Source organism: Oncorhynchus keta, chromosome 25, assembly GCF_023373465.1.
Source record: "Oncorhynchus keta strain PuntledgeMale-10-30-2019 chromosome 25, Oket_V2, whole genome shotgun sequence".
Taxonomy (NCBI): domain Eukaryota; kingdom Metazoa; phylum Chordata; class Actinopteri; order Salmoniformes; family Salmonidae; genus Oncorhynchus; species Oncorhynchus keta.
Window position 1 is genome coordinate 46,405,152 of NC_068445.1, and position 23,344 is coordinate 46,428,495.

At 43.0% G+C, this 23,344-nt stretch overlaps 1 protein-coding gene and 1 long non-coding RNA gene across 10 annotated transcripts in view; one reads left to right on the forward strand and one right to left on the reverse strand.

Annotated features, from left to right (window-relative positions):
- The window catches only part of LOC118377325 (protein mono-ADP-ribosyltransferase PARP8-like), a 115,375-nt gene that overhangs the window by 6,600 nt on the left and 85,431 nt on the right, over window positions 1-23,344 (reverse strand). The window contains exons 13-23 of the mRNA XM_052479735.1: window positions 19,585-19,723; window positions 19,389-19,442; window positions 19,133-19,228; window positions 13,937-14,029; window positions 13,710-13,835; window positions 11,639-11,704; window positions 10,412-10,479; window positions 8,085-8,133; window positions 4,413-4,525; window positions 3,844-3,916; window positions 3,259-3,328 (exon numbers count right to left, since the gene is read on the reverse strand). Of these exons, the coding sequence (XP_052335695.1) occupies window positions 3,259-3,328; window positions 3,844-3,916; window positions 4,413-4,525; window positions 8,085-8,133; window positions 10,412-10,479; window positions 11,639-11,704; window positions 13,710-13,835; window positions 13,937-14,029; window positions 19,133-19,228; window positions 19,389-19,442; window positions 19,585-19,723 (947 nt within the window). The remainder of the gene's footprint in view (window positions 1-3,258; window positions 3,329-3,843; window positions 3,917-4,412; window positions 4,526-8,084; window positions 8,134-10,411; window positions 10,480-11,638; window positions 11,705-13,709; window positions 13,836-13,936; window positions 14,030-19,132; window positions 19,229-19,388; window positions 19,443-19,584; window positions 19,724-23,344) is intronic.
- On the forward strand, window positions 12,203-13,787 carry LOC127911851 (uncharacterized). Of its 9 annotated transcripts, none has more exons than XR_008079650.1 (6): window positions 12,203-12,307; window positions 12,468-12,626; window positions 12,734-12,839; window positions 12,893-13,157; window positions 13,211-13,422; window positions 13,688-13,787. It is a non-coding gene; the product is annotated as an uncharacterized LOC127911851 (long non-coding RNA). The 9 variants fall into 9 exon arrangements; XR_008079649.1 differs by having other exon boundaries at window positions 12,468-12,520; window positions 12,681-12,839; XR_008079652.1 differs by having other exon boundaries at window positions 12,574-12,661; window positions 12,769-12,839.

Consider the following 23,344-nt stretch of genomic DNA (forward strand, 5'->3'; position numbering starts at 1 on the left):
CACATAACTTTAACTACTCTGGTAGGACAACAGACTCAGTGATCACATAACTTTAACTACTCTGGTAGGACAACAGACTCAGTCACATAACTTTAACTACTCTGGTAGGACAACAGACTCAGTGATCACATAACTTTAACTACTCTGGTAGGACAACAGACTCAGTGATCACATAACTTTAACTACTCTGGTAGGACAACAGACTCAGTGATCACATAACTTTAACTACTCTGGTAGGACAACAGACTCAGTGATCACATAACTTTAACTACTCTGGTAGGACAACAGACTCAGTCACATAACTTTAACTACTCTGGTAGGACAACAGACTCAGTGATCACATAACTTTAACTACTCTGGTAGGACAACAGACTCAGTGATCACATAACTTTAACTACTCTGGTAGGACAACAGACTCAGTGATCACATAACTTTAACTACTCTGGTAGGACAACAGACTCAGTGATCACATAACTTTAACTACTCTGGTAGGACAACAGACTCAGTGATCACATAACTTTAACTACTCTGGTAGGACAACAGACTCAGTGATCACATAACTTTAACTACTCTGGTAGGACAACAGACTCAGTCACATAACTTTAACTACTCTGGTAGGACAACAGACTCAGTGATCACATAACTTTAACTACTCTGGTAGGACAACAGACTCAGTGATCACATAACTTTAACTACTCTGGTAGGACAACAGACTCAGTGATCACATAACTTTAACTACCCTGGTAGGACAACAGACTCAGTCACATAACTTTAACTACTCTGGTAGGACAACAGACTCAGTCACATAACTTTAACTACCCTGGTAGGACAACAGACTCAGTCACACATTTAACTACCCTGGTAGGACAACAGACTCAGTCACATAACTTTAACTACTCTGGTAGGACAACAGACTCAGTGATCACATAACTTTAACTACTCTGGTAGGACAACAGACTCAGTGATCACATAACTTTAACTACTCTGGTAGGACAACAGACTCAGTGATCACATAACTTTAACTACCCTGGTAGGACAACAGACTCAGTCACATAACTTTAACTACTCTGGTAGGACAACAGACTCAGTCACATAACTTTAACTACCCTGGTAGGACAACAGACTCAGTCACACATTTAACTACCCTGGTAGGACAACAGACTCAGTCACACATTTAACTACTCTGGTAGGACAACAGACTCAGTCATACATTTAACTACCCTGTTAGGACAACGGACTCAGTCACACATTTAACTACCCTGGTAGGACAACAGACTCAAGTCACACATTTAACTACCCTGGTAGGACAACAGACTCAAGTCACACATTTAACTACTCTGGTAGGACAACAGACTCAGTCACACATTTAACTACTCTGGTAGGACAACAGACTCAGTCACACATTTAACTACTCTGGTAGGACAACAGACTCAGTCACACATTTAACTACTCTGGTAGGACAACAGACTCAGTCACACATAACTTTAACTACTCTGGTAGGACAACAGACTCAGTCATCACATTTAACTACTCTGGTAGGACAACAGACTCAGTCACACATTTAACTACCCTGGTAGGACAACAGACTCAGTCATCACATTTAACTACCCTGTTAGGACAACAGACTCAGTCACACATAACTTTAACTACTCTGGTAGGACAACAGACTCAGTGATCACATAACTTTAACTACTCTGGTAGGACAACAGACTCAGTGATCACATAACTTTAACTACTCTGGTAGGACAACAGACTCAGTGATCACATAACTTTAACTACTCTGGTAGGACAACAGACTCAGTGATCACATAACTTTAACTACTCTGGTAGGACAACAGACTCAGTGATCACATAACTTTAACTACTCTGGTAGGACAACAGACTCAGTGATCACATAACTTTAACTACTCTGGTAGGACAACAGACTCAGTCACACATAACTTTAACTACTCTGGTAGGACAACAGACTCAGTGATCACATAACTTTAACTACTCTGGTAGGACAACAGACTCAGTCACACATAACTTTAACTACTCTGGTAGGACAACAGACTCAGTCACACATAACTTTAACTACTCTGGTAGGACAACAGACTCAGTCACACATAACTTTAACTACCCTGGTAGGACAACAGACTCAGTGATCACATAACTTTAACTACTCTGGTAGGACAACAGACTCAGTCACACATAACTTTAACTACCCTGGTAGGACAACAGACTCAGTGATCACATAACTTTAACTACTCTGGTAGGACAACAGACTCAGTCACACATAACTTTAACTACTCTGGTAGGACAACAGACTCAGTGATCACATAACTTTAACTACTCTGGTAGGACAACAGACTCAGTCACACATAACTTTAACTACTCTGGTAGGACAACAGACTCAGTGATCACATAACTTTAACTACTCTGGTAGGACAACAGACTCAGTCACACATAACTTTAACTACTCTGGTAGGACAACAGACTCAGTCATCACATTTAACTACTCTGGTAGGACAACAGACTCAGTCACACATAACTTTAACTACTCTGGTAGGACAACAGACTCAGTCACACATAACTTTAACTACTCTGGTAGGACAACAGACTCAGTCACACATAACTTTAACTACTCTGGTAGGACAACAGACTCAGTGATCACATAACTTTAACTACTCTGGTAGGACAACAGACTCAGTCACACATAACTTTAACTACTCTGGTAGGACAACAGACTCAGTGATCACATAACTTTAACTACTCTGTTAGGACAACAGACTCAGTGATCACATAACTTTAACTACTCTGGTAGGACAACAGACTCAGTCACACATAACTTTAACTACTCTGGTAGGACAACAGACTCAGTGATCACATAACTTTAACTACTCTGTTAGGACAACAGACTCAGTCACACATAACTTTAACTACTCTGGTAGGACAACAGACTCAGTCACATAACTTGTAATTCACGTATTAAAGGCTCAGCGATATGACAGACGCACAAAGTAAATAGCATAAGGGGGGGGTCAATTTCCGCAACCACTAAGAGCGTTGAAGCGCGAGGTTCGACTTGTCCCTCTGTTTTGGTGCCCTGGCGACCACGCTGTAACCTCTCTTAAAGCCAAACCGTACAGATACTGCGTGACAGCGAAGTCTTGCATCTCGCTCATCTCAATATCTGCGGCACTGTTAGTGTCAACGTCATTTCACTGAGTCTACCTTTTAAAATGAATTACAAAGTTCCTGTAGGTTTTTTCTGGGTACCTGAGTAACCAAATGATATGCTTGACATTGGGCTGATATAGATCCCACTCCCGTAGATAGCGCCATGGAGCTGCCGACAGACAACAACCACAACTATTAGAGGTGTTTGGTCTGCAGAGATAACGTAAAAAATATATGCAACATATTTTAAATAATGTATGGTGCCGGTTAGGGCCGGGACGATACCAGTATCGCGATACAAAACACAAAGCAGATTTTTTTTTAGGAAAAACGGCTTTAATGTTTGGTAACAAACACGTTGTCATCCACAGTTACATGTATTTATAATCCAGGCTACACACAATATATATTACATACCCGCAGCTTTTTAAAAAGGACCAACGGGTTTTTTGTCTGCTTCATGTTTTAATTTTTGTCTCGGAAAAAAATATTGCAATACTGGTGTCATCACAGCTCTTAGTAACAGTGTGGTTTGGAGTGAATGTTATTACATTTACTCAGACCCACTGTTTGTCCTTACACAGTAGTCTCAGGCAGTTGAAATCACAGATTGTGCTTTTTAAAAGGCTGATAAACAATTATTGGATTTGAAGATGTATATATATATATATATTTTTTTTTTACCTGAAGTCTTGTGTTGGATGCAACCACCAAACCGTTTCGCAAAATGGAGTGCCAATTTTCTATGTGAGAACCACTGAACAGAGAAAAAGGTCATAATGAATTATCCAATACATTATCTACTGTGTTCATCAAATGTAAAAGTTCATTCTCCAACTGAAAATAGCAGTGCTTTTTAAAAAGAACATGTTTCAGAAACATAGTGTACGACTGAAGTACTTTTCAAACAAGTGTAAGATTTCAAAAATAAATAAAAAACTTCAAAAACATTGAGTGCACTTGTGTGCCTTCATGAGCATATGAATGATACAGAGGAAGACCAGCTAACGTTACCAACATATCCTGAAATAACATATATATAAATATTTTTTTTGATAGTTAAACTTGAAACGGGCCTGGTCGAAATTGACTCAACAACCAAAAACAAATCTCTATCTTTAGCTTTCTTAAAATGACCCAACAAATCTAGTTATTTCTAATTGTTTATCAAAGTTAACTGGTTTTGTACTGAACCCCCCCCCTCTCTGTTATATATATATATATATATATATGATAAAAAAGGGGGAACATACTGGAAAGCGAAGGTACTCCCAAAGAGGTTTTTGGCAGCTCTGAAGTTGGACTCTTTGGCCGGAGGACTGCTGAGTAGAAGGAACTGGTGTGGGGTGTGCATGAACTTCAGCTGCTGCAGTCACGAGAGACAGGAGACACAACACGTCACAGGTGTCCCAAATGGCACCATAGTCCCTATATAGAGCAGGTAAAAAGTAGTGCACTATATAGGGAATAGGGCTGTAGTATAAAGTAGTGCACTGTATAGGGAATAGGGTGCGATTTGGGACACCCCATTCACTCTCCTTTTTTGTTCTCTCTGTTCTTCACAACTCTATAATCAGCCTGTCTTCTGACCTCACTCTACAATCAGCCTGTCTTCTGACCTCACTCTACAATCAGCCTGTCTTCTGACCTCACTCTACAATCAGCCTGTCTTCTGACCTCACTCTACAATCAGCCTGTCTTCTCACCTCACTCTACAATCAGCCTGTCTTCTCACCTCACTCTACAATCAGCCTGTCTTCTCACCTCACTCTACAATCAGCCTGTCTTCTCACCTCACTCTACAATCAGCCTGTCTTCTCACCTCACTCTACAATCAGCCTATCTTCTCACCTCACTCTACAATCAGCCTGTCTTCTGACCTCACTCTACAATCAGCCTGTCTTCTCACCTCACTCTACAATCAGCCTGTCTTCTCACCTCACTCTACAATCAGCCTGTCTTCTCACCTCACTCTACAATCAGCCTGTCTTCTCACCTTCTACAATCAGCCTGTCTTCTCACCTCACTCTACAATCAGCCTGTCTTCTCACCTCACTCTACAATCAGCCTGTCTTCTCACCTCACTCTACAATCAGCCTGTCTTCTCACCTCACTCTACAATCAGCCTGTCTTCTCACCTCACTCTACAATCAGCCTGTCTTCTCACCTCACTCTACAATCAGCCTGTCTTCTCACCTCACTCTACAATCAGCCTGTCTTCTCACCTCACTCTACAATCAGCCTGTCTTCTCACCTCACTCTACAATCAGCCTGTCTTCTCACCTCACTCTACAATCAGCCTGTCTTCTCACCTTACTGTATAATCAGCCTGTCTTCTGACCTCACTCTACAATCAGCCTGCCTTCTCACCTCACTCTACAATCAGCCTGTCTTCTCACCTCACTCTACAATCAGCCTGTCTTCTCACCTCACTCTACAATCAGCCTGTCTTCTCACTTCACTCTACAATCAGCCTGTCTTCTCACTTCACTCTACAATCAGCCTGTCTTCTCACTTCACTGTACAATCAGCCTGTCTTCTCACCTCACTCTACAATAAACCTGTCTTCTCACTTCACTGTACAATCAGCCTGTCTTCTCACCTCACTCTACAATCAGCCTGTCTTCTCACTTCACTCTACAATCAGCCTGTCTTCTCACCTCACTCTACAATCAGCCTGTCTTCTCACCTCACTCTACAATCAGCCTGTCTTCTCACCTTACTGTATAATCAGCCTGTCTTCTGACCTCACTCTACAATCAGCCTGTCTTCTCACCTCACTCTACAATCAGCCTGTCTTCTCACTTCACTGTATAATCAGCCTCTCTTCTCACTTCACTGTACAATCAGTCTGTCTTCTCACCTCACTCTACAATCAGCCCGTCTTCTGACCTCACTCTACAATCAGCCTGTCTTCTCACCTCACTGTACAATCAGCCTGTCTTCTCACCTCACTCTACAATCAGTCTGTCTTCTCACCTCACTCTACAATCAGTCTCTCTTCTCACCTCACTCTACAATCAGCCTGTCTTCTCACTTCACTGTATAATCAGTCTGTCTTCTCACCTCACTCTACAATCAGCATGTCTTCTCACCTCACTCTACAATCAGCATGTCTTCTCACCTCACTCTACAATCAGCATGTCTTCTCACCTCACTCTACAATCAGCCTGTCTTCTCACTTCACTGTATAATCAGTCTGTCTTCTCACCTCACTCTACAATCAGTCCGTCTTCTCACCTCACTCTACAATCAGCCCGTCTTCTCACCTCACTCTACAATCAGCCCGTCTTCTCACCTCACTCTACAATCAGCCCGTCTTCTCACCTCACTCTACAATCAGCCCGTCTTCTCATCTCACTCTACAATCAGCCCGTCTTCTCACCTCACTCTACAATCAGCCCGTCTTCTCACCTCACTCTACAATCAGCCTGTCTTCTCACCTCACTCTACAATCAGCCTGTCTTCTCACTTCACTCTACAATCAGCCTGTCTTCTCACCTCACTCTACAATCAGCCTGTCTTCTCACCTCACTCTACAATCAGCCTGTCTTCTCACCTTACTGTATAATCAGCCTGTCTTCTGACCTCACTCTACAATCAGCCTGTCTTCTCACCTCACTCTACAATCAGCCTGTCTTCTCACTTCACTGTATAATCAGCCTCTCTTCTCACTTCACTGTACAATCAGTCTGTCTTCTCACCTCACTCTACAATCAGCCCGTCTTCTGACCTCACTCTACAATCAGCCTGTCTTCTCACCTCACTGTACAATCAGCCTGTCTTCTCACCTCACTCTACAATCAGTCTGTCTTCTCACCTCACTCTACAATCAGTCTCTCTTCTCACCTCACTCTACAATCAGCCTGTCTTCTCACTTCACTGTATAATCAGTCTGTCTTCTCACCTCACTCTACAATCAGCATGTCTTCTCACCTCACTCTACAATCAGCATGTCTTCTCACCTCACTCTACAATCAGCATGTCTTCTCACCTCACTCTACAATCAGCCTGTCTTCTCACTTCACTGTATAATCAGTCTGTCTTCTCACCTCACTCTACAATCAGTCCGTCTTCTCACCTCACTCTACAATCAGCCCGTCTTCTCATCTCACTCTACAATCAGCCCGTCTTCTCACCTCACTCTACAATCAGCCCGTCTTCTCACCTCACTCTACAATCAGCCTGTCTTCTCACCTCACTCTACAATCAGCCTGTCTTCTCACCTCACTCTACAATCAGCCTATTTTATTTAACCTTAATTTAACTAGGTAAGTCAATTAAGAACAAATTATTATTTTACAATGACTGCCTACCCTGGTCAAACCCTCTCCTAACCCGGACGACACTGGGCCAATTGTGCGCCGCCCTATGGGACTCCGGATCACGGCCGGTTGTGATACAGCCCGGGATTGAACCAGGGTCTGTAGTGATGCCTAAGAACGCTGCACCACTCGGGAGCCCATGTTGTATGACTTCATTCTATAAATCAGCCTGTTTTAGGACTTCACAGGAACACCCAGAAAATACCTAACGCCGGACGAGAAAATACCATCAGAGAGATATTACATCGTCTCGGGAGATTAAGATTAAGCCAGACTTAACCATATATATATTACATCTGTTTTATTTTTATTTGTAGTTTTTCAGTAACTCTCGTTCCATCTAGTGGGGCAGCAGGGTAGCCTAGTGGTTAGAGCGTTGGTCTAGTAACCGGAAGGTTGAAAGATCGAATCCCCGAGCTGACAAGGTACAAATCTGTCGTTCTGCTCCTGAACAAGGCAGTTAACCCACAGTTCCTCGGTAGGCCTTCATTGTAAAATAAGAATTTGTTCTTAACTGACTTGCCTAGTTAAATAAAAGGTAAAATTATTATTATTATTGTTTTAAAAACGTAATCTCCTCTAATGATGTATAAAACTCACTCTGGTTACTGGTAGTTTGACGATGTGTGACCTGTTACTGCATATTACCCTAGAGAGAAAAACAAAACGGGTTCAATTAGACATGAACCGTTTGCAATACAATAGCTCCAGCAGCTCCAGCAGATTGACCTGTTGTTACATTCACACGTTCTCTTCTGTTGAATGTATGAATCCACTGTCTCATGTCCTGGTCTAACTGTACATTCAATATGACAGTCAATGTCTCTGACGACTGATTGAATTGCAGGCTGACATTGGCCTAACAGCCAGAAACATTGGTTTTGCTCCTTTTGCCTCTGAAATTAATAAATAACATAAAACAAGTTTGAAACCTTTCTTGGATTTATTGGGGAAATCAAGTAAAGGGTGTCTTACCATGGCAGTAAAAGGGTTTCTTACCATGGCAGTAAGGGGTCTCTTACCATGGCAGTAAGGGGTTTCTTACCATGGCAGTAAGGGGTTTCTTACCATGGCAGTAAGGGGGTTTCTTACCATGGCAGTAAGGGGGTTTCTTACCATGGCAGTAAGGGGGTTTCTTACCATGGCAGTAAAGGGTTTCTTACCATGGCAGTAAAAGGGTTTCTTACCATGGCAGTAAAAGGGTTTCTTACCATGGCAGTAAAAGGGTTTCTTACCATGGCAGTAAGGGGGTTTCTTACCATGGCAGTAAGGGGGTTTCTTACCATGGCAGTAAAGGGTTTCTTACCATGGCAGTAAAGGGTTTCTTACCATGGCAGTAAGGGGTTCTTACCATGGCAGTAAGGGGTTTCTTACCATGGCAGTAAGGGGTTCTTACCATGGCAGTAAGGGGTTCTTACCATGGCAGTAAGGGGGTTTCTTACCATGGCAGTAAAAGGGTTTCTTACCATGGCAGTAAAAGGGTTTCTTACCATGGCAGTAAAAGGGTTCTTACCATGGCAGTAAAGGGTTTCTTACCATGGCAGTAAGGGGTTTCTTACCATGGCAGTAAGGGGTTTCTTACCATGTCAGTAAGGGGGTTTCTTACCATGTCAGTAAGGGGGTTTCTTACCATGTCAGTAAGGGGTTTCTTACCATGTCAGTAAGGGGGTTTCTTACCATGGCAGTAAGGGGGTTTCTTACCATGGCAGTAAGGGGTTCTTACCATGGCAGTAAGGGGTTTCTTACCATGGCAGTAAAAGGGTTTCTTACCATGGCAGTAAGGGGTTTCTTACCATGGCAGTAAGGGGTTTCTTACCATGGCAGTAAGGGGTTTCTTACCATGGCAGTAAAGGGTTTCTTACCATGGCAGTAAGGGGTTCTTACCATGGCAGTAAGGGGGTTTCTTACCATGGCAGTAAGGGGTTTCTTACCATGGCAGTAAAGGGTTTCTTACCATGGCAGTAAGGGGTTTCTTACCATGGCAGTAAGGGGTTTCTTACCATGTCAGTAAGGGGGTTTCTTACCATGTCAGTAAGGGGGTTTCTTACCATGTCAGTAAGGGGGTTTCTTACCATGTCAGTAAGGGGGTTTCTTACCATGTCAGTAAGGGGTTTCTTACCATGTCAGTAAGGGGGTTTCTTACCATGTCAGTAAGGGGGTTTCTTACCATGTCAGTAAGGGGTTTCTTACCATGGCAGTAAGGGGGTTTCTTACCATGGCAGTAAGGGGGTTTCTTGCCATGGCAGTAAGGGGGTTTCTTGCCATGGCAGTACGGGGGTTTCTTACCATGGCAGAACGGGGGTTTCTTACCATGGCAGTAAGGGGGTTTCTTACCATGGCAGTAAGGGGGTTTCTTACCATGGCAGTAAGGGGTTTCTTACCATGGCAGTAAGGGGGTTTCTTACCATGGCAGTAAGGGGTTTCTTACCATGGCAGTAAGGGGTTTCTTACCATGGCAGTAAGGGGTTTCTTACCATGGCAGTAAGGGGGTTTCTTACCATGGCAGTAAGGGGGTTTCTTACCATGGCAGTAAGGGGGTTTCTTACCATGGCAGTAAAGGGGTTTCTTACCATGTCAGTAAGGGGGTTTCTTACCATGGCAGTAAGGGGGTTTCTTAATGGCAGTAAGGGGATTTCTTACCATGGCAGTAAGGGGGTTTCTTACCATGGCAGTAAGGGGGTCTCTTACCATGGCAGTAAGGGGGTTTCTTACCATGGCAGTAAGGGGGTTTCTTACCATGGCAGTAAGGGGTTTCTTACCATGGCAGTAAGGGGGTTTCTTACCATGGCAGTAAAGGGGTTTCTTACCATGTCAGTAAGGGGGTTTCTTACCATGTCAGTAAGGGGGTTTCTTACCATGGCAGTAAAGGGGTTTCTTACCATGGCAGTAAAGGGGTTTCTTACCATGTCAGTAAAGGGGTTTCTTACCATGTCAGTAAGGGGTGAGCTAAAGGATCATGCTTGTCCATCTGCCTCTTAATCTCCAGGTAAGGTGCCTGTAGAGAAACAACCTTCATTTAACACCACTGGCTCAATGGGTACAACGGGACAGCACACACACACACACACACACACACACACACACACACACACACACACACACACACACACACACACACACACACAGGGGGAGACATAGGAGGGGATGAGAGACATGACGAATTAGGTCCTAAACACGATGAAGAGGTAAGGGTCAAGGGTTAAGGTTAGTTACCGGGGACATTTCTCTGATAGAGGTGAGGGTCAAGGGTTAAGGTTAGTTACCTGGGACATTTCTCTGATAGAGCTAAGGGTCAAGGGTTAGGGTTAGTTACCTGGGACATTTCTCTGATAGAGCTAAGGGTCAAGGGTTAAGGGTTATGGTTAGGGTTAGTTACCTGGGACATTTCTCTGATAGAGGTGAGGGTCAAGGGTTAAGGGTTAGTTACCTGGGACATTTCTCTGATAGAGCTAAGGGTCAAGGGTTAGGGTTAGTTACCTGGGACATTTCTCTGATAGAGGTGAGGGTCAAGGGTCAAGGGTTAGGGTTAGTTACCTGGGACATTTCTCTGATAGAGCTAAGGGTCAAGGGTTAGGGTTAGTTACCTGGGACATTTCTCTGATAGAGGTAAGGGTCAAGGGTTAGGGTTAGTTACCTGGGACATTTCTCTGATAGAGGTGAGGGTCAAGGGTCAAGGGTTAGGGTTAGTTACCTGGGACATTTCTCTGATAAAGCTAAGGGTCAAGGGTTAGGGTTAGTTACCTGGGACATTTCTCTGATAGAGGTAAGGGTCAAGGGTTAGGGTTATTTACCTGGGACATTTCTCTGATAGAGCTAAGGGTCAAGGGTTAGGGTTAAGGTTAGTTACCTGGGACATTTCTCTGATAGAGCTAAGGGTCAAGGGTTAGGGTTAGTTACCTGGGACATTTCTCTGATAGAGGTGAGGGTCAAGGGTCAAGGGTTAGGGTTAGTTACCTGGGACATTTCTCTGATAGAGCTAAGGGTCAAGGGTTAGGGTTAGTTACCTGGGACATTTCTCTGATAGAGCTAAGGGTCAAGGGTTAGGGTTAGTTACCTGTGACATTTCTCTGATAGAGCTAAGGGTCAAGGGTTAGGGTGAGTTACCTGGGACATTTCTCTGATAGAGCTAAGGGTCAAGGGTTAGGGTTAGTTACCTGGGACATTTCTCTGATAGAGGTGAGACTGTCAAGGGCTCTCATCACTCGGTCATAGTCCTTTTTCTGAAATGAACCACAAGCATCATGGATCACAGGCAGTATGAACCACTTCAGAAAAGGACACAGTGAAACTCAGCAAGGATCTATCAACAACAACTAAAGTCCTCTGCATATTCAACTAAATGGTCTTTATATGGATTAGTCTCATAAATCTTATATTTTTTTGGGGGGGTGGATTTATTGCAGGAATTCACCAAATTACTGCTGATAAAAGCTATATCCTGGGGTTGAAGGCCTAAGGCTGTTAGTAGGTTCAGGGTTAGTAAACCATACCTGGGGGTTGAAGGCCTAAGGCTGTTAGTACACCATACCCGGGGTTGAAGGCCTGAGGCTGTTAGTAGGTTCAGGGTTAGTAAACCATACCCGGGGGTTGAAGGCCTAAGGCTGTTAGTCGGTTCAGGGTTAGTACACCATACCTGGGGGTTGAAGGCCTGAGGCTGTTAGTAGGTTCAGGGTTAGTAAACCATACCCGGGGGTTGAAGGCCTAAGGCTGTTAGTCGGTTCAGGGTTAGTAAACCATACCCGGGGGTTGAAGGCCTAAGGCTGTTAGTAGGTTCAGGGTTAGTAAACCATACCTGGGGGTTGAAGGCCTAAGGCTGTTAGTAGGTTCAGGGTTAGTAAACCATACCTGGGGGTTGAAGGTCCTAAGGCTGTTAGTAGGTTCAGGGTTAGTAAACCATACCTGGGGGTTGAAGGCCTAAGGCTGTTAGTAGGTTCAGGGTTAGTAAACCATACCCGGGGGTTGAAGGCCTAAGGCTGTTAGTAGGTTCAGGGTTAGTAAACCATACCCGGGGGTTGAAGGCCTAAGGCTGTTAGTAGGTTCAGGGTTAGTAAACCATACCCGGGGGTTGAAGGCCTGAGGCTGTTAGTAGGTTCAGGGTTAGTAAACCATACCCGGGGGTTGAAGGCCTAAGGCTGTTAGTAGGTTCAGGGTTAGTAAACCATACCTGGGGGTTGAAGGTCCTAAGGCTGTTAGTAGGTTCAGGGTTAGTAAACCATACCTGGGGGTTGAAGGCCTAAGGCTGTTAGTAGGTTCAGGGTTAGTAAACCATACCCGGGGGTTGAAGGCCTAAGGCTGTTAGTAGGTTCAGGGTTAGTAAACCATACCCGGGGGTTGAAGGCCTAAGGCTGTTAGTAGGTTCAGGGTTAGTAAACCATACCTGGGGGTTGAAGGCCTAAGGCTGTTAGTAGGTTCAGGGTTAGTAAACCATACCCGGGGGTTGAAGGCCTAAGGCTGTTAGTAGGTTCAGGGTTAGTAAACCATACCCGGGGGTTGAAGGCCTAAGGCTGTTAGTAGGTTCAGGGTTAGTAAACCATACCTGGGGGTTGAAGGCCTAAGGCTGTTAGTAGGTTCAGGGTTAGTAAACCATACCTGGGGGTTGAAGGCCTAAGGCTGTTAGTAGGTTCAGGGTTAGTAAACCATACCCGGGGGTTGAAGGCCTAAGGCTGTTAGTAGGTTCAGGGTTAGTAAACCATACCTGGGGGTTGAAGGCCTAAGGCTGTTAGTAGGTTCAGGGTTAGTAAACCATACCCGGGGGTTGAAGGCCTAAGGCTGTTAGTAGGTTCAGGGTTAGTAAACCATACCCGGGGGTTGAAGGCCTAAGGCTGTTAGTAGGTTCAGGGTTAGTAAACCATACCCGGGGGTTGAAGGCCTAAGGCTGTTAGTAGGTTCAGGGTTAGTAAACCATACCCGGGGGTTGAAGGCCTAAGGCTGTTAGTAGGTTCAGGGTTAGTACACCATACCCGGGGGTTGAAGGCCTAAGGCTGTTAGTAGGTTCAGGGTTAGTACACCATACCTGGGGGTTGAAGGCCTAAGGCTGTTAGTAGGTTCAGGGTTAGTAAACCATACCCGGGGGTTGAAGGTCTAAGGCTGTTAGTAGGTTCAGGGTTAGTAAACCATACCCGGGGGTTGAAGGTCTAAGGCTGTTAGTAGGTTCAGGGTTAGTAAACCATACCTGGGGGTTGAAGGCCTAAGGCTGTTAGTAGGTTCAGGGTTAGTAAACCATACCCGGGGGTTGAAGGCCAGTGCCTGGGAGTCACACGGATCCACCACGGAGGGATATGGCTCAAAGATGACCACTTTCCTGGGAGACTCGAGAGCAGACCTACACATGGACACCAACAGGTCCACCACCTAGGAAACAGAGACGAACACTTCGCCAGCTGTGTGTGTGTGTGTGTGTGTGTCGTGTGTGCGTGCGTGCGTGTCTCGTGTGTGTGTGTGCGCGCGCATACCTGAGCCCCTGTGGCGATCTCGTCAGCTGCCTCGTTCATCACCCCCAGTGTTTGAAAGGCAAACACACACAGTTCCCGCTCACACACGGTGGGCTGTGGGGTGGACACACCACATAGGATCATTCAGATAGATCTCTTGTTTAGCGTTATAGCATATTTTCTCCCTCTAACTCATATATATATGTATATATATATATATAGTAATGGGTGTGCTGCTCGTTAGCAAGTAGGTTGTTTTGGGTTAAATGAGTCAGAAACCACAGTCTACCACAAGTACTACTGATGTACAAAGCCCTGACCTACAGTCGAATTATTAGGACTCAGGACAGTGATCTATAGTTGTGTCATTAGGAGGACTCAGGACAGTGATCTATAGTTGTATCATTAGGACTCAGGACAGTGATCTATAGTCGTATCATTAGGACTCAGGACAGTGATCTATAGTTGTGTCATTAGGGGGACTCAGGACAGTGATCTATAGTTGTATCATTAGGGGGACTCAGGACAGTGATCTATAGTTGTATCATTAGGACTCAGGACAGTGATCTATAGTTGTGTCATTAGGACTCAGGACAGTGATCTATAGTTGTATCATTAGGACTCAGGACAGTGATCTATAGTTGTATCATTAGGACTCAGGACAGTGATCTATAGTTGTATCATTAGGAGGACTCAGGACAGTGATCTATAGTTGTATCATTAGGACTCAGGACAGTGATCTATAGTTGTATCATTAGGACTCAGGACAGTGATCTATAGTTGTATCATTAGGGGGACTCAGGACAGTGATCTATAGTTGTATCATTAGGACTCAGGACAGTGATCTATAGTTGTATCATTAGGACTCAGGACAGTGATCTATAGTTGTATCATTAGGACTCAGGACAGTGATCTATAGTTGTATCATTAGGACTCAGGACAGTGATCTATAGTTGTATCATTAGGACTCAGGACAGTGATCTATAGTTGTATCATTAGGACTCAGGACAGTGATCTATAGTTGTATCATTAGGAGGACTCAGGACAGTGATCTATAGTTGTATCATTAGGAGGACTCAGGACAGTGATCTATAGTCGTATCATTAGGACTCAGGACAGTGATCTATAGTCGTATCATTAGGACTCAGGACAGTGATCTATAGTTGTATCATTAGGGGGACTCAGGACAGTGATCTATAGTTGTATCATTAGGGGGACTCAGGACAGTGATCTATAGTTGTATCATTAGGGGGACTCAGGACAGTGACCTATAGTTGTATCATTAGGGGGACTCAGGACAGTGATCTATAGTTGTATCATTAGGGGGACTCAGGACAGTGATCTATAGTTGTATCATTAGGGGGACTCAGGACAGTGACCTATAGTTGTATCATTAGGAGGACTCAGGACAGTGATCTATAGTTGTATCATTAGGACTCAGGACAGTGATCTATAGTCGTATCATTAGGACTCAGGACAGTGATCTATAGTCGTATCATTAGGACTCAGGACAGTGATCTATAGTCGTATCATTAGGACTCAGGACAGTGATCTATAGTCGTATCATTAGGACTCAGGACAGTGATCTATAGTCGTATCATTAGGACTCAGGACAGTGATCTATAGTCGTATCATTAGGACTCAGGACAGTGATCTATAGTTGTATCATTAGGACTCAGGACAGTGATCTATAGTTGTATCATTAGGACGACTCAGGACAGTGATCTATAGTTGTATCATTAGGACGACTCAGGACAGTGATCTATAGTTGTATCATTAGGAGGACTCAGGACAGTGATCTATAGTTGTATCATTAGGACTCAGGACAGTGATCTATAGTTGTATCATTAGGACTCAGGACAGTGATCTATAGTTGTATCATTAGGACTCAGGACAGTGATCTATAGTTGTATCATTAGGAGGACTCAGGACAGTGATCTATAGTTGTATCATTAGGAGGACTCAGGACAGTGATCTATAGTTGTATCATTAGGACTCAGGACAGTGATCTATAGTTGTATCATTAGGAGGACTCAGGACAGTGATCTATAGTTGTATCATTAGGACTCAGGACAGTGATCTATAGTCGTATCATTAGGAGGACTCAGGACAGTGATCTATAGTCGTATCATTAGGACTCAGGACAGTGATCTATAGTCGTATCATTAGGACTCAGGACAGTGATCTATAGTCGTATCATTAGGAGGACTCAGGACAGTGATCTATAGTTGTATCATTAGGACTCAGGACAGTGATCTATAGTTGTATCATTAGGACTCAGGACAGTGATCTATAGTTGTATCATTAGGACTCAGGACAGTGATCTATAGTTGTATCATTAGGACTCAGGACAGTGATCTATAGTCGTATCATTAGGACTCAGGACAGTGATCTATAGTTGTATCATTAGGACTCAGGACAGTGATCTATAGTTGTATCATTAGGGGGACTCAGGACAGTGATCTATAGTTGTATCATTAGGACTCAGGACAGTGACCTATAGTTGTATCATTAGGACTCAGGACAGTGATCTATAGTTGTATCATTAGGACTCAGGACAGTGATCTATAGTTGTATCATTAGGACTCAGGACAGTGATCTATAGTTGTATCATTAGGACTCAGGACAGTGATCTATAGTTGTATCATTAGGGGGACTCAGGACAGTGATCTATAGTTGTATCATTAGGGGGACTCAGGACAGTGATCTATAGTTGTATCATTAGGGGGACTCAGGACAGTGATCTATAGTTGTATCATTAGGAGGACTCAGGACAGTGATCTATAGTTGTATCATTAGGACTCAGGACAGTGATCTATAGTTGTATCATTAGGGGGACTCAGGACAGTGATCTATAGTTGTATCATTAGGACTCAGGACAGTGATCTATAGTCGTATCATTAGGACTCAGGACAGTGATCTATAGTTGTATCATTAGGACTCAGGACAGTGATCTATAGTTGTATCATTAGGACTCAGGACAGTGATCTATAGTTGTATCATTAGGACTCAGGACAGTGATCTATAGTTGTATCATTAGGACTCAGGACAGTGATCTATAGTTGTATCATTAGGACTCAGGACAGTGACCTATAGTTGTATCATTAGGACTCAGGACAGTGATCTATAGTTGTATCATTAGGACTCAGGACAGTGATCTAGTTGTATCAGTCAGATCTATAGTTGTATCATTAGGGACTGATCAGGTATCATTAGTGATCTATAGTTGTATCATTAGGACTCAGGACAGTGATCTATAGTTGTATCATTAGGAGGACTCAGGACAGTGATCTATAGTTGTATCATTAGGAGGACTCAGGACAGTGATCTATAGTTGTATCATTAGGAGGACTCAGGACAGTGATCTATAGTTGTATCATTAGGAGGACTCAGGACAGTGATCTATAGTTGTATCATTAGGAGGACTCAGGACAGTGATCTATAGTTGTATCATTAGGGGACTCAGGACAGTGATCTATAGTTGTATCATTAGGGGACTCAGGACTAGTAGTTGTATCATTAGGGGACTCAGGACAGTGATCTATAGTATCATTAGGGGACTCAGGACAGTGATCTATAGTTGTATCATTAGGGGACTCAGGACAGTGATCTATAGTTGTATCATTAGGGGACTCAGGACAGTGATCTATAGTCGTATCATTAGGGGACTCAGGACAGTGATCTATAGTCGTATCATTAGGACTCAGGACAGTGATCTATAGTCGTATCATTAGGACTCAGGGGACTATAGTCAGGACAGTGATCTATAGTTGTATCATTAGGGGGACTCAGGACAGTGATCTATAGTTGTATCATTAGGGGACTCAGGACAGTGATCTATAGTTGTATCATTAGGGGACTCAGGACAGTGATCTATAGTTGTATCATTAGGGGACTCAGGACAGTGATCTATAGTTGTATCATTAGGACTCAGGACTCAGGACAGTGATCTATAGTTGTATCATTAGGAGGACTCAGGACAGTGATCTATAGTTGTATCATTAGGAGGACATTCTATAGTTGTATCATTAGGACTCAGGACAGTGATCTATAGTTGTATCATTAGGAGGACTCAGGACAGTGATCTATAGTTGTATCATTAGGAGGACTCAGGACAGTGATCTATAGTTGTATCATTAGGAGGACTCAGGACAGTGATCTATAGTTGTATCATTAGGAGGACTCAGGACAGTGATCTATAGTTGTATCATTAGGGGGACTCAGGACAGTGATCTATAGTTGTATCATTAGGGGGACTCAGGACAGTGATCTATAGTTGTATCATTAGGGGGACTCAGGACAGTGATCTATAGTTGTATCATTAGGGGGACTCAGGACAGTGATCTATAGTTGTATCATTAGGGGGACTCAGGACAGTGATCTATAGTTGTATCATTAGGGGGACTCAGGACAGTGATCTATAGTTGTATCATTAGGGGGACTCAGGACAGTGATCTATAGTTGTATCATTAGGGGGACTCAGGACAGTGATCTATAGTTGTATCATTAGGGGGACTCAGGACAGTGATCTATAGTTGTATCATTAGGACTCAGGACAGTGATCTATAGTTGTATCATTAGGACTCAGGACAGTGATCTATAGTTGTATCATTAGGACTCAGGACAGTGACCTATAGTTGTGTCATGAGGACTCAGGACAGTGACCTATAGTTGTATCATTAGGACTCAGGACAGTGATCTATAGTCGTATCATTAGGACTCAGGACAGTGATCTATAGTTGTATCATTAGGACTCAGGACAGTGATCTATAGTTGTATCATTAGGACTCAGGACAGTGATCTATAGTTGTATCATTAGGACTCAGGACAGTGATCTATAGTCGTATCATTAGGACTAAGTACTTCTCTGGTTGGTGTCAACATCACATCATGCTTTAAAACAGGAGAGGGCAACTCCAGTCCTCCAGGGTCTGATTGGTGTCACTCTTGTTCTCTATCCCTGACAAACACAGCTGATTAATCAAATTGCATTCTAAACTGAAGATCATGATGAGGTGATTATTGGAGTCAGGTGTGTTAGCTGGGACTGGTGTCAAAACTGTGACACCAAATCAGGCTCTCGAGGACTGGGGTTGCCCATCCCTGCTTTAAAACCTTAGGGGGTCTGGTTACATTTAGCTGTATGGGCTGAACTGAATATAGCTCTGTTCTTCTCTCTTCTTGTACTGTGTGTTAGTATGTGTGTACAGTACTCACTCTGAGCATTGGTCCGTTCTGGAACACGTGTGGTTCGTCACACACCACACAGAACTCATTCAGGACCGGAATCCTCTGCTCAGCATATTCCATGGTCTGTTGACAGAAGACATGATTAGAGGACATGATAAATGCTCATATAGATTTTATAACACGTGTCAACTCATTCTACATGTACACATTTGCTTGAAGTACACGTTTACAAAACATATTATTGATAGAAGAAGAGCTCAGGTGAAATTCAGGGAGCATTTACCTGGACGAGGAAACCTCTGTCTTTTGTGGGTATGGACTTGGCTCCATTGTTTGGCTGTAAAGGAAGAGAGGGAAGTTTGTTACCTGCCTGTGATCCAAAGAAAGGTCAACAATCCCTGTTTCTTATGACAAATCAAGATCAACCAATCATGAGAGGATGCCTTTCGGCTCAACCGATCACCAGCAGCCCAACTGACCTGCGTTGGCGTGGCGAGCGAGGGGGCGAGGATCCCGATGAGCCCTGAGGTAAGAGAGAGCCGCCTCCCCTCGGACGGAGACACAGAGTCCTTGAAGATGTCTGCTGCCTTGCCCATCTTGGTACTGCTGGAGTAGGACCTGAGGTAACAAGGAGGCATTGATGAGGCAGTAGGACCTGAGGTAACAAGGAGGCATTGATGAGGCAGTAGGACCTGAGGTAACAAGGAGGCGTTGATGAGGCAGTAGGACCTGCAGTAACATGGAGGCATTGATGAGGCAGTAGGACCTGCAGTAACATGGAGGCATTGATGAGGCAGTAGGACCTGAGGTAACATGGAGGCATTGATGAGGCAGTAGGACCTGCAGTAACATGGAGGCATTGATGAGGCAGTAGGACCTACAGTAACATGGAGGCATTGATGAGGCAGTAGGACCTGAGGTAACATGGAGGCATTGATGAGGCAGTAGGACCTGCAGTAACATGGAGGCATTGATGAGGCAGTAGGACCTGCGGTAACATGCATTGATGAGGCAGTAGGACCTGCAACCACATGCATTGATGAGGCAGTAGGACCTGCGGTAACATGCATTGATGAGGCAGTAGGACCTGCGGTAACATGCATTGATGAGGAAGTAGGACCTGCAGTAACATGGAGGCATTGATGAGGCAGTAGGACCTGCAGTAACATGGAGGCATTGATGAGGCAGTAGGACCTGCAGTAACATGGAGGCATTGATGAGGCAGTAGGACCTGCGGTAACATGCATTGATGAGGCAGTAGGACCTGCGGTAACATGGAGGCATTGATGAGGCAGTAGGACCTGCGGTAACATGCATTCATGAGGCAGTAGGACCTGCGGTAACATGCAATCATGAGGCAGTAGGACCTGCGGTAACATGCAATCATGAGGCAGTAGGACCTGCAGTAACATGCATTCATGAGGCAGTAGGACCTGCAGTAACATGGAGGCATTGATGAGGCAGTAGGACCTGCGGTAACATGCAATCATGAGGCAGTAGGACCTGCGGTAACATGCATTCATGAGGCAGTAGGACCTGCAGTAACATGCAATCATGAGGCAGTAGGACCTGCGGTAACATGCATTCATGAGGCAGTAGGACCTGCAGTAACATGGAGGCATTGATGAGGCAGTAGGACCTGCAGTAACATGCATTGATGAGGCAGTAGGACCTGCAGTAACATGCATTGATGAGGCAGTAGGACCTGCAGTAACATGAGTTGATGAGGCAGTAGGACCTGCAGTAACATGGAGGCATTGATGAGGCAGTAGGACCTGCGGTAACATGCATTGATGAGGCAGTAGGACCTGCGGTAACATGGAGGCATTGATGAGGCAGTAGGACCTGCAGTAACATGCATTGATGAGGCAGTAGGACCTGCAGTAACATGAGTTGATGAGGCAGTAGGACCTGCAGTAACATGCATTGATGAGGCAGTAGGACCTGCGGTAACATGGAGGCATTCATGAGGCAGTAGGACCTGCGGTAACATGCATTGATGAGGCAGTAGGACCTGCGGTAACATGCATTGATGAGGCACTAGGACCTGCGGTAACATGGAGGCATTGATGAGGCAGTAGGACCTGCGGTAACATGGAGGCATTCATGAGGCAGTAGGACCTGCGGTAACATGAGTTGATGAGGCAGTAGGACCTGCAGTAACATGAGTTGATGAGGCAGTAGGACCTGCAGTAACATGGAGGCATTGATGAGGCAGTAGGACCTGCAGTAACATGGAGGCATTGATGAGGCAGTAGGACCTGCGGTAACATGAGTTGCTGCTTTTAGTGTTTGTTTTTGCGTATTTATGTATCATCTGGTGCCAACAAATGTTCCTTCCTTTGGGGATCAATAAAGTACTATGTTATGTTAATATGTTATCTTTGGAGATGTTATGTTAATATGTTATCTTTGGGGATGTTATGTTAATATGTTATCTTTGGGGATGTTATGTTAATATGTTATCTTTGGGGATGTTATGTTAATATGTTATCTTTGGGGATGTTATGTTAATATGTTATCTTTGGGGATGTTATGTTAATATGTTATCTTTGGGGATGTTATGTTAATATGTTATCTTTGGGGATGTTATGTTAATATGTTATCTTTGGGGATGTTATGTTAATATGTTATCTTTGGGGATGTTACGTTAATATGTTATCTTTGGGGATGTTACGTTAATATGTTATCTTTGGGGATGTTACGTTAATATGTTATCTTTGGGGATGTTATGATAATATGTGATCTTTGCGGATGTTATGTTAATATGTTATCTTTGGGGATGTTAATATGTTATCTTTGGGGATGTTAATATGTTATCTTTGGGGATGTTATGTTAATATGTTATCTTTGGGGATGTTATGTTAATATGTTATCTTTGGGGATGTTATGTTAATATGTTATCTTTGGGGATGTTATGTTAATATGTTATCTTTGGGGATGTTATGTTAATATGTTATCTTTGGGGATGTTATGTTAATATGTTATCTTTGGAGATGTTATGTTAATATGTTATCTTTGGAGATGTTATGTTAATATGTTATCTTTGGAGATGTTAATATGTTATCTTTGGAGATGTTAATATGTTATCTTTGGAGATGTTAATATGTTATCTTTGGAGATGTTAATATGTTATCTTTGGAGATGTTAATATGTTATCTTTGGAGATGTTAATATGTTATCTTTGGAGATGTTAATATGTTATCTTTGGGGATGTTAATATGTTATCTTTGGGGATGTTATGTTAATATGTTATCTTTGGGGATGTTATGTTAATATGTTATCTTTGGGGATGTTATGTTAATATGTTATCTTTGGGGATGTTATGTTAATATGTTATCTTTGGGGATGTTATGTTAATATGTTATCTTTGGGGATGTTATGTTAATATGTTATCTTTGGGGATGTTATGTTAATATGTTATCTTTGGGGATGTTATGTTAATATGTTATCTTTGGGGATGTTATGTTAATATGTTATCTTTGGGGATGTTATGTTAATATGTTATCTTTGGGGATGTTAATATGTTATCTTTGGGGATGTTAATATGTTATCTTTGGGGATGTTATGTTAATATGTTATCTTTGGGGATGTTATGTTAATATGTTATCTTTGGGGATGTTATGTTAATATGTTATCTTTGGGGATGTTATGTTAATATGTTATCTTTGGGGATGTTATGTTAATATGTTATCTTTGGGGATGTTACGTTAATATGTTATCTTTGGGGATGTTATGTTAATATGTTATCTTTAGGGATGTTACGTTAATATGTTATCTTTGGGGATGTTACATTAATATGTGATCTTTGGGGATGTTACGTTAATATGTTATCTTTGGAGATGTTACGTTAATATGTTATCTTTGGGGATGTTATGTTAATATGTTATCTTTGGGGATGTTATGTTAATATGTTATCTTTGGGGGTGTTATGTTAATATGTTATCTTTGGGGATGTTAATATGTTATCTTTGGGGATGTTACGTTAATATGTTATCTTTGGGGATGTTATGTTAATATGTTATCTTTGGGATGTTATGTTAATATGTTATCTTTGGGGATGTTATGTTAATATGTTATCTTTGGGGATGTTATGTTAATATGTTATCTTTGGGGATGTTATGTTAATATGTTATCTTTGGGGATGTTATGTTAATATGTTATCTTTGGGGATGTTATGTTAATATGTTATCTTTGGGGATGTTATGTTAATATGTTATCTTTGGGGATGTTATGTTA